At 36.8% G+C, this 12,018-nt stretch overlaps 1 protein-coding gene across 1 annotated transcript in view; it reads left to right on the top strand.

Moving 5' to 3' along the window:
• Window positions 1-12,018, top strand: part of LOC125668141 (uncharacterized) — a 118,803-nt gene that overhangs the window by 64,102 nt on the left and 42,683 nt on the right. Inside the window, exons 12-14 of the mRNA XM_056161573.1 lie at window positions 8,879-9,129; window positions 11,171-11,398; window positions 11,811-12,018. The exon at window positions 11,811-12,018 is cut by the window's right edge and continues 246 nt beyond it. Coding sequence (XP_056017548.1) covers window positions 8,879-9,129; window positions 11,171-11,398; window positions 11,811-12,018 — 687 coding nt within the window. The remainder of the gene's footprint in view (window positions 1-8,878; window positions 9,130-11,170; window positions 11,399-11,810) is intronic.

The following is a 12,018-nucleotide window of genomic DNA, read 5'->3' as shown; positions in this document are numbered from 1 at the left end:
TTTGAAGTTTCTCCTTCACAGCAGTTAATATTTACATGAGACGCAAATATAGGGGCTTGGTAGAACATTTACTGGATCCAGCAATTTATCATGTTTGTAAGGATTTTTGTGACGTTTAGGAATCCAGTATAGGTACGGTAACTCGTATTCATTCGTCCCATGCAAGGGGTTATAAAAGGGTTATAAAATGTCTTTAAAACTGAAGCATGGTTTTGAAGAATTTCATCTTTTGAAAGGGCACTTGGAGTATAAGTAGGATTACCAAATGTGGAATCAATGCCTTACAAAGACAATGTTGTTACAAGCTTTGTCAGCTGAAACAAAAACATATTCCTCGTGTAACCTATCTAATTCTCTGTACTAAACACAGAAGGGTAGATGGTACACAGTTTCGTTTTAATGTGTTAATATTCCTGTGCTACTTTTTATCCATTCTAACAAGGTATCAAGTTCTTTTTCATATCTAGCCCATCGTCTGGCATAATCTTCAACAGAATTCACGATAGGTATGTCACCAATTGATAGAGTGAGGTGCTCTGAATTTCGGACATTTTCAAATTAATGATTTCAGGTCCTCATTTTCAACTATATCGATATCACCAGTAATGACATGTCCAGCTGGACTCTAGTTGAAAGAAGAAAAACACGTAGATAGATTATGTATAAGATGATCAATATCGAGGCACTCTAAAGATTTTAGTAATAAAAAAGTTTGGATGCAATAGTGTATACATTCTATAGTTGCATAAAAAATACCACATCTCATCTCGTTGAAAGCAAAATCTTTGTGCAACAATATAAATTACGAATTTTTTCTGGCAGAATTAATGTACCCCAACATCAATCACGCATATGAAGAACTCTGGTTCTGCATTGTAACTATGAATTATTTATCACGCTGTAGTCTATTCCCTTCTGTCTTTAATATCCTTCTAAATATTCATTAAAGTAAACTTTAAGCTGGCAGCTTAGTGAGAGGCAACTTGCAAGTCAGATTTCAGATAAAGATTTAAACACACCATATTTACATATGTGATCAATCAAAACTGAAATGAAGGAAATATGCGTGGATATAGATTATTGCCTAGAGTTTATTAAAAATATCGATTTCAATAAAGTTTTCATTACCTGGGAGTTAGGGGAATATACCTTTTGAAATTGTTGTCTCTGAAAGCTTTTTCTCATCAGCAAGGCATTCAGAAACATGTCGTATACTTTTGTTGTTGCAAGATAATAGAAAGAAACACACGATATCAACGAGGTCTATATTTTTATTGCTGTGTAATATCATTGTATTGTGGATTTCCTTTTTGGTAATCTTTATTGATATTGGGCTGAAAACATCAATACATGGTTTTCTTCATTACATATTAAAATCAATATAGTTTGTCTATTTATTACCAGTCTGTTAACCTTAGTGAAAGAAAGTCAGTATTGATTTTGTACATTGCAACAAGCTAAATGCTAAGTATGTTTGGTAGCCAAAACAGTTTTTACTTAAAATCTAATGAATTTAAATACATGCATCTTGAAAACAAATAAGATCACCATCTTAAATGCGCGATTTTGAGCGATACTATTGCGATTTAATGTGATTGAATTAGTGTTGCATGACGTCTTAAAGAAATTAATACTTTTCATTTCAGAGAGGTGATAAATGATTTAGTTGGAAACATGTACAGTCAATAATATTCATGGAATCAATGATGCGCAAAATGAAAAAAAAAAAACCCACTAGTCTCAGTCGAATGCTTTGTTTCTTTATATGGAATTTTTCTTCACGGGTGATCACAAAACCACTTAATGCAGACCTTGAGTTGTTGTCACACAGGGAATAAAGGACATAAAAATTACATTATGTGTAATGTTTAATTGTGGTTGCGATGCAATGTTTTTAAATTTTGATACAAGAAAATTCATGCAACAACAGCAGTAAGAAAATCAACAAAAATATATATTATTACTACAGTAACTTGATCCGAAGAGTCGGATCACGTCGAGTTGACAGGCGCGGATCATCAGATCACACGAGACGCGAAGCGTCGAGTTTGATCTGATGATCCGCGCCTGTCAACGAGACGTGATCCAACTCTTCGGATCAAGTTACTGTAGTAATGATAAATTTATTATATACCCCCTTCTGCATTTTAAATCCACATTTATAAGATGATAATTGTAATCCAAATTATCAAAAACACAGACATACCATGAAATTATGTTTTGTGTACGTAGTTTTGTTTTGTGACGCGGTCAATATTTCCCACAAATAACGTTGCGTTGATGCATTGTGACGGCATCAGTTTCAGAGGATACTGATACGGAATCAGAAAACCACAGTGTGGTGATCCGGAAAACCGGATCACACGCTGTGAAATCCACAGTATAAACGAACGATACATTGATAGGCATATAATAAAATTGTAAATTAATTCTAATTTTTGATACCAACATTTGTAATCAACAACAATATATTATCTAGATATGTCGATTCTATATATCCCAGTGTAGTCGAAATAAAGGACACCACAGAGTCCTCCATTTCTGCTTCATACTTAGATATTTTATTGAAAGTAGATATTAACGGCAAACTAACAACTCAACTTTATGACAAACGGGATGATTTCAACTTCTCCATCGTCAATTTTTCATTTTTATGTAGCGATATTCCATTATCACCTGCATATGGTGTTTGCATCTCTCAACAGATTCGATGGTCAGTTTTTAAATCGAAGCAGGCTACTGACAATCAAGTTGATGGTGCAGGGGTTCCAACAGTCTCGTTTAAAGTCAGCATTTCGCAAATTCTATGGTCGATATAATAATCTAGTTTGCCAATACAAGCTATCATTGGGTCAAATGCTGCCTGACGTGTTTCATGCCGATTGTAAGGCCGTTCTTGGCACACTGGTTTTGACTACGGATAACTTCGTTTACCTGATCAAGATATAGGACTCACGGCGAGTGTGACTGGTCGACAGGGGAAACTTACTCCTCCTAGGCACCTGATCCCCAACTCTGGTATATCCAGGGGTCCGTGTTTGCCCAACTCTCTATTTTCTATTGCTTATAGGAGTCATGAAATTGATCACTGTTCGTTATCTTCACCTTTCTAGATAGTCATGCAACCATTTCGAAAGTAATCCGTTCCAACGTTTTGAAGATCTGTTCCATGGAATGGCAACCCTCGGTGTAGAAATCCAATAGTTTTGAATCCATCGAAGAGTTTTACGAATATTTATGTGCTTTATGATGGACATGTTTTCAGGATTCAATCTAATCACATGTAAGAGTTCGGTGTTAACTTCCGAGCAAGAATACTTTGCTCCCTCTGAAACGACTGGAGCAACTCATATATGCCTAGTTTATATTTATGCTATAGTATCAAGCCAGCGCTTTTTTGTGCCAATGTCTTTTAGGATATACGACTTCGGTTTCATTAAAATCATCGGTATTCTGTAACCTTATCATAAAATGCGTAAATTACACATTTGTACACCCCCCCAAAAAAAAATGACCATGATTTCATTAATTTTGATGGGCATCAAATTTCGTTTCTTTGTCCAAAACTATATATTATTAGATGTTAAAACATATAATTTTGTTAAAAGGTAATCTGCGCACTTACCTGATCAAGAAAGAATGCAGTTCATTGATCTCTTGATTTCGTTGGTCTGGCATACTTACGTAACCAGGAAAACAATATATAAATATTGCATGTAGTTGAGGGTAACATTGAAAATTTTCACCCCGAGAAAACCATTGTCAACCGAGGCGTAGCACGAAAAGTGACGAAACCACAGTTTATACATATACATGTACATTTGCACATGAAATTTACTCGATGCAGTGCCTTTCTTTTTATCATTTTGAACTCTGCTCCATTTAATTGATTTCTTACAAACCAGTATCAGAGTAATGAATATTAATAAGTATGAATTCTACACACTAAATCCACTTTTTTTACTCTGGTCATTTCTGTCTTTTCAAAATCAAAGTTCACAATGAACAGCTCGACCATTTTCAAACCTATTCCTTTATCTCTAGCTAATTCGAAGAAGAATCGCACCTGGTCTCAATGGGAGATAATTACGAAATAATGAAAAGAGGTTGTGGTTATTAAAATATTTCCAAGAACCACCGAATCAGTAATGACAACATATACATGATAGCGTTTTTATAGTTGAATTTCAGATTTGTTTCACGCAACAGAAAAAAGGCATGAAATATTCATAGTATTAAAGTACCTTGGATAAATCAGCTTCTGGTATCTACAATAAAGGTCAAAATTGAAAATTATTGGGTTTGAATGAAGTAGCAATCCTTGTTTTAACAATTTAAAAATCTGTGTAAGTGATATACGTGCAATAAAAGATCCGTCCATCTTTGGATCTCATGTTCAGCCATAACAACAGTACCTATATTTTCTACAATAAATGGTAACTCAATAGAGCGTTTGACTCGTTGATCGTTTTTTCCTTTCGTTACTTGAATGCACACTATCAGAATGGTATGGGGGAAGAAAAAAAAAACCAGCCCGAGCGAACCGATTTTACACATAGGAGTACATTTTCAAGCGAAGAACCGGATCACCGATCTGAAAAACCGGATCACCGATCTGAAGAACCAGATTACGAATCTGAGAAAGCGGATTACCGATCAGATTGATTAAAATCAGATCCTTTGATCCACTCGCGTAGATCGATACACATGGATCTGAAGTAACCCATTAGAAGGTCAGGCCCGCATGACCTTTCGTTTTGAATATTAATGAGAGCAATCAACCAATCAGACTGCGCCATACAGATAATGACGTCCCAGTTGATACGTAATACCACCTTCACACTCAAGGATTTTTCTTACGAATCCTTACGGATCTCCGACTCGTAAGTCAATCGCAAGCATTCGTAAATCACTCGTCGGTATCCGTTAATAACTCGTCACAACTCGCACACACTCGTAAGGATCCGTGAAAGTAGGGACCAATTTTTTGACATGTCAAAAAAAATTCACCACTGTCCACGGATTTCATTTTCCGTAAATAACCCGTAAATAACTTGTAACAATCCGTAAGTATCGTAAACTGGTCGCAAAAACACGTAAACTGCTCGTAAAAATCCGTAAAACACTCGTAAAAAGTGTTTTTTTTACGAATCTTTGCGGTTAGTTTACGATATGGTACGGATAGTTTACGAGTTGTTTACGGATTATTGCGAATGCCCAAGTGATATTTACGATTTCATTCACGTCGGGTTACAATCGCTTTACGGATTGTTCAGAGTCATTACGAGCGCTTTACGTATAGACACGATTACTTTACGAGTACATACTTAAACTTTACGATTAATACCACCTTCACATTGATGGATTTTTCTTACGAGTCCCTACGGATCTCCGACTCGTAGTCAATCGCAAGCATTCGTAAATTACTTGTCGATATCCATGTCTAAATCGTAATAATCCGCGTACCTTTACGGATTTGTGGAATACGAAAGGATCCGTAAGAAAAATCCGTGAATGTGAAGGTACCATAAACAAGTCACAGTATTATCTCCCAAGAAGTTTATTCCACGTTATAAAACTGTATGTGCTTGCAAAAGGATTTTCAAAACTTTCGCAATAGTGCCTAATTTATTCGATTTACGCAAACAACAAAACGCACGAGAAAATATGCAACCAAATTTGGTGAATTGTCAATTACGATTCATGTATGAATAGTGACGGGTACGATTTGACTACTTGTCTTTTACCTCTAAGGATTCTTTAATCTTTTGTATCGACCTTAAACAATTCTTGCACACAACTGTATCTGTACTTCCAAGATTTTTAACAGGCTGAATTAAACAAAACCCACAGAGGATGCAGATATTATTTACATTACATGTATTGGCAGGTGTGCAGCCTCTGACCCTGGGCACAGTCAGATATTATTTACATTGCATGTATTGGCAGGTGTGCAACCTCTGACCCTGGGTACAGTCAGATATTATTTACATTGCGTGTATTGGCAGGTGTGCAGCCTCTGACCATGGGCACAGTCATCTCTAACGTATGTAAATTGACACAAGAGCATCGCTAGCAGAAATCTGACAGCGTGTATTTGATTGGTTTAACAGAATGCCATGTGGACGTCACCCTCTATTGGGTTACCTCAGATCCTTGTGTAGAGATTTACTTGATCTGATTTTAATCAGATGTGCCGGAACGACCAATTAGAATTGACGTTTATACACCGCGGTCACGTGATAGTAACCAATTGTAGGGCAAAGTTGGCATCGATACAAATGGTGTTTCGCTAGCAGCTAGAGTTATGCGCAGTCCTACGATGACGATCCAAGTTATTATTGATGCTTAGTACCCGGGTGTAAATTAGATGGAAGGAAAAGGGCGGCTTTAGACGCGTATACTTGGATGCAAGGCGTGAAATTTTACCGAAATCCTCAAGATATTCCCTAGATTTATTTCCCACGCCAACTCTCATAATTTAATCAAATGCATTTTCCTATAAATGGTTGTTGTGATTCCTGAAAGATAGCATTTTAATACAGGAATTTGATAGATATTGAAGTATCCCAAGCCTGTTTACTTAGTTGTTATTGTCTATGCTCGGCGCTTACGGCCTTTGAGCAAAGAGGAAGCTTTATCGTGACACTGGGTCTTGGTTTTTACGGTCTCATCCTAAGGACCGCACCATTTAGTCGCCTCTTATGACAAGCAAGGGGTACTGAGGACCCGGGTCCCCACGTTCTACACGCGATAAAAGTCCCATATTGAAAAGAATATTACTTTTAATTTTCTTTTTATAAAAACAGATGGGCCCCTTATTGGTTATTGTAGATGCATTACAGCTTTCCAATTTAAAAAAAAAAATCTACAGATAAAATCTTCAAAAAAAACAACAACCCAAAACAACATGTCATTTAGAAAAAATATATATCAGAGAAATATATTTTAAAATTAAATAAAATTTTAGTGTAATGAGCTACCTTAAGTTTTGTCGAAGACATTTAGGGCTTTAAGATACATGTAAAACTTATACGGTACCAATTTTGATGCACCAGATGCGCATTTCGACAAATAATGTCTCTTCAGTGATGCTCAACCGAAATGTTTGAAATCCGAAATAACTATGAAGTTTTAGATCTAAATATAGCCAAAAACAGCGTGCCAAACAAGTGGAGCCAAATTCGTCCAAGGATAAGAGCTATGCATGAGGGAGATAATCCTTAATTTTGAAATGAATTTCTAAATTTTATAACAGCAATTAAAAATACATCCGTATTTTCAAGCTAGTAACGAAGTACTTAGCTACTGGGCTGTAGAGACCCTCGGGGACTAACAGTCCACCAGCAGAGGCCTCGACCCATATAATTTCTCTCTCTCTCTCTCTCTCTCTCTCTCTCTCTCTCTCTCTCTCTCTCCAGAAGTCGGTTCCTCGGTATTTTTATGCCTCCCTTTGAAAATATTGTTTTGCAACTGTCGGTCGGTCGGTCTGTAGACCATATGTTGTCCGCTCAATATCTTGAGAACCTTTCACTTGATGATAATGATATTTCATAGTGGATTGGTTATGAATAGAAGAGAACCCCTATTGTTTTTCAGGTCCAAAGGTCAAGGGTCAATCTACTCTGGACATAGGAATATAATGTCCGCTCAATATCTTGAGAACCCTTTGCTTGAAAAACATCAAACTTAGCACACTGGTACATCCTAAGGAGTAGATGACTCCTATAGATTTTGAGGTCATATGGTCAAAGGTCAAGGGTCACACTGGGCATAGGAATATACTGACCATTCAATTTCTAGAGAACCCTTTGCTTGACAGACATCAAACTTGGTACACCAGTACATCTTTAGTAGAAGATGACCCCATTTGGTTTTGAGGTCACATGGTCAAAGGTCAAGGGTCAAACAGGACATTAGAATATACTGTCCGCTCAATATCTTGAGAACCCTTTTCTTGACAGACATCAAACTTGGTACACTGGTACATCTTCAGGAGAAAATTACCCCTATTGATTTTGAGGTCACATGGTCAAAGGTCAAGGGTCAAACTGGACTTACGAATATAATGTCCGCTCAATATCTTGAGAACCCTTTGCTTGACAGACACCAAACTTAGTACACTGGTATATCTTCAGGAGAAGATGACCCCTATTGATTTTGAGGTCACATGGTCAAAGGTCAAGGGTCAAACTGGACAAAGGAATATACTGTCCGTTCAATATCTTGAGAACCCTTTGCTTGACAGACATCAAACTTGGTACACTGGTACATCTTCAGGAGAAGATGATCCCTATTGATTTTGATGTCACATGTTTAAAGGTCAAGGGTCAACCTGGACATTGGAATATACTGTCCGCTCAATATCTTGAGAACCCTTTGCTTGACAGACATCAAACTTAGTACAGTGGTGTATATTCAGGAGGAGATGACTCCTATTGATTTTGAGGTCACATGGTCAAAGGTCAAACTGAACATAGTAATATACTGTCCACTCAATATCTTGATAACCCTTTTGCTTGACGGACATCAAACTTAGTACACTGGTACATCTTCAGGAGAAGATGACTCATATTGATTTTGAGGTAAAAAATCAGTTGTTGAACTGGACATAGTAATATATTGTCTCCTATATTTTAAGAATTATTTGCTTGATTGACACCAAACTTGGTACACTGGTACAGCATAAGGATTAGATGACCCCTATTGATATTTAGGTCACATGGTCAATTCACTCTTGACATAGGAAGATCTTGTCTGCTCAATATTTTGAATTGATGATACTACTATCAATTAAATGATGTGTGTGTATAACCCTTTTTCAATTTTGCACCATGGGGGCATATGTGTTTTACAAACATCTCTTGTTATTTTGAAGGTTTAATGCAATTGATGGACTCCCTTGTGCAGAATAGTGTCCCAAAGAATACTGTCAATACTTCCGACGCCGTGATTGCTGCCACGGATACGGCATCATCCAGAATGTACGTGGACTATCTCTTCACTATGAACAAAGACCTGGCGTATGAATATGCCGAAAATGGAAGTTTGACACCAGAGGAAAGAATTGGCATGTTCTACATGAAATCCAGAATAGCACAAATTGGACTTGACAAGAAACGAAGAACAGTAAGTGAAAAGAAGAAATATTTCTGTGGTTTTACTTCGAAAAAATGGTACGACAAAGGAGGGAATCTTAACATTTAAATTCTTATTTTTAGCTCACCTGAGCCGAAGGCTCAATTAAGCTTTTCTGATCGAAACTTTCCGTTGTCTGCCGTTGTCGTAGACTTTTCTCACTTTCATCTTCTTCAGAACCACTTAGCCAATTTCAACCAAACTTGGCATATAACATCCTTGGGTGAAGGGGATTCACATTTGTTCAAATGAGGGGAGATAATAGCGAAAATATACCGATAAATTCAATAAATCTTCTCTAGAACCAGCGGTCCAATTTCAATCAAACTTTGTGCAAATCATCCTAGAGTAAAGGGATTTAAAGTTTGTTGAAATGAAGGGCTATACCCAATTCAGAGGGGGGGGGGGATAATCCCAAAAATGCAAAAAATAGGGTGGGTCATTTAAAATAATTTCTTCTCACGAACCACTGGCCAGAAAAGTTCAAATGACCTCCCCACTTTAGCTGAAGCTTGTGGTCTCATTTTATTTTACATGCAAATATAAAGGAAAAAATCTTTAAAACGCTTCTTCTCAAGAACTGGGCCAGGAAATTTCAAATTGACGTGGATGCTTTGTGAGATAATGCAGATTCAAGGTTGTGAAAAGCATGGTCCCCGGGGGGTAGGGAGGGGCCATGATAGGGAATCAAAGTTTAACATTGGAATATACAGGGATAATCTTTTTTTTTTTTTAAATCTTCTCAAGAACCACTGGGCCAGATAATTTCAAATTTACATGGCAGCTTCCTGAGATAGTGCAGATTTAAGTTCATCAAAATCATGGCCCGTGGGGGTAGGGATGGGTCTCTATAGGGATCAAAGTTTTACATGCGAATATACTGCCGCGGTGGTATAGAGGTTAGAGCGTTCGCCCCGCATGCGAAAGGTCGGGGTTCGAATCTCGGCCGCGACACAACTAAGTCGTTAAAACAGGTAGTGACAATTCAATCGCCAAACGCTCGGCATCACGTGTAAATATCACGGGTCCTCGGATATGACCTTAAAAACGGATGTGACGACTCCATATGAGTGAAAAATTCTCTCGAGAGACGTTAAACAAGATACAATCAACCACTTTAGATGGGAATATGTGTGTCCAGGGGTCCGTGTTTGCCCAACTATCTATTTTGTATTGCTTGTAGGAGTTATGAGATTGATCGCTGTTCGTTATCTTCACCTTGCATTGGAATATGTAGGGAAAATCTTTAAAAATCTTCTTCTCAAGAACCACAGGGCCAGACAAGTTCAAATATACATGACAACTTCCAGACATAGTGCAGATTTGAGTTTGATAACATCATGACCCCTGGGTTATGCTACAATAGGGGATCGAATTTTACATGCGAATTTGTAGGGGAAATATTTAAACATGGACCAAAGTTAGGTTAGTGATGTGACCCATGGACCTCTTGTTTTAAGGTACTATAAAAGAAGGATATATAACCCTTAAGTATGCCAAACTTTTAAGATGTTTAATAGCATGTTTCTTTTCTTCCTACTTGCATTTGTATAATAATCCGATCCATACTAAACTTCATTGATTATTCTTCAGCGCGTTATTTGATCCGTGAAGTTGAATATTCAAACTAGTAAGTTTCTTTTAGTGTTCATCATATTTACCTTCTGGAACAATCCACTATTTAGAGGAAGAATTTTAAAAATCGCATTGTTTAAAGCAGATAGCTAAAATTACACTGTAATACACTAAAATACAAAACACTATATTTCTATTAGGAAAAACGACTAGAGTATCTGTCGATAAGTTAAATAATTAAGAAAATAGCAGATCTATATCTTATAGCACACTAGAAAAATCCCATGCCAAAGCATTTTCTCTCATAGTGCTCACGACAAGTGAAGGCTCGTGGTACTAGTAAGCTTCCTAAGAGAAAACAAACAATCTAGATATTTATAGCTTCAAGTATATTTTATTGTATTTTTTGTTTGCCATTCATATTTTATTTACAATATTACAATGTATATTTCAAAAGAGTGAAGAATCGGGAAGAGCATTGAACGATGCGGTAGAGTCTCTAACCCGAACACTGCTATCTGTGGAATGCTCAGGATGCAGTCGAACTTATAAAAAGACAAATATGGTGATAGATATTCAGAAAAACACGGTGGCAGCCATTGAGGAATCCAATATAACATCCTCCCATTCGAACATGTCTGTAAGCTTTGGCGATCTCCCGAAAAACACGAACGTCCAATTAGCTGTAAGTATATATGCCTTTTTCAGTTGTCATTTGGAAGATCTTTAGATTGAAATTTTGTTTTTCTTTTTATAATTAAGAGACTATATGGACATGGATATATCAATACAAAACATGATATTGACCAAGGCGGGGAAAAAACCCAACAAATACATCATAATTCTAAATTTCCTATATAATTATCCAAACGAAAGCGTAAAAATCTAAAAGTACAAAATGTACATAACGCTATGTGATAATCACGTTGACATCACACAAAACAATAATTATGGTGAACGCCACAATTACATACACCAAGTAAGATAAAACAATACAAACGTATTCAGGGGGAATTTGGACTTGTGAATGTCATTAATCCAAACATTTTTCTTGTCATAGGCTGTTTATACCGTCATATAATAATGCCATTTTACAGGTAACAGAAATGAAGAAAAACATTTACTTGTATGACCATTCTACTACAGCTGCATTGATTACTTCACCCGTTCATAAAGTGACTGCTACATCCGAGAGTGGACCACAGCCATCGATTTATGTCGTCACTATAAAACAACCAGTGACGTCGGACTTTAGTGACGTTGAAGTCACTGTACCTGTTTTTATATCAGAAGATGCTTCTGGTT

The sequence above is a fragment of the Ostrea edulis genome, chromosome 4 (assembly GCF_947568905.1).
Source record: "Ostrea edulis chromosome 4, xbOstEdul1.1, whole genome shotgun sequence".
In the NCBI taxonomy this organism is placed as follows: domain Eukaryota; kingdom Metazoa; phylum Mollusca; class Bivalvia; order Ostreida; family Ostreidae; genus Ostrea; species Ostrea edulis.
Note: the sequence above shows the minus strand (reverse complement) of the source record. Positions and strands in the feature narration are given on the sequence as shown.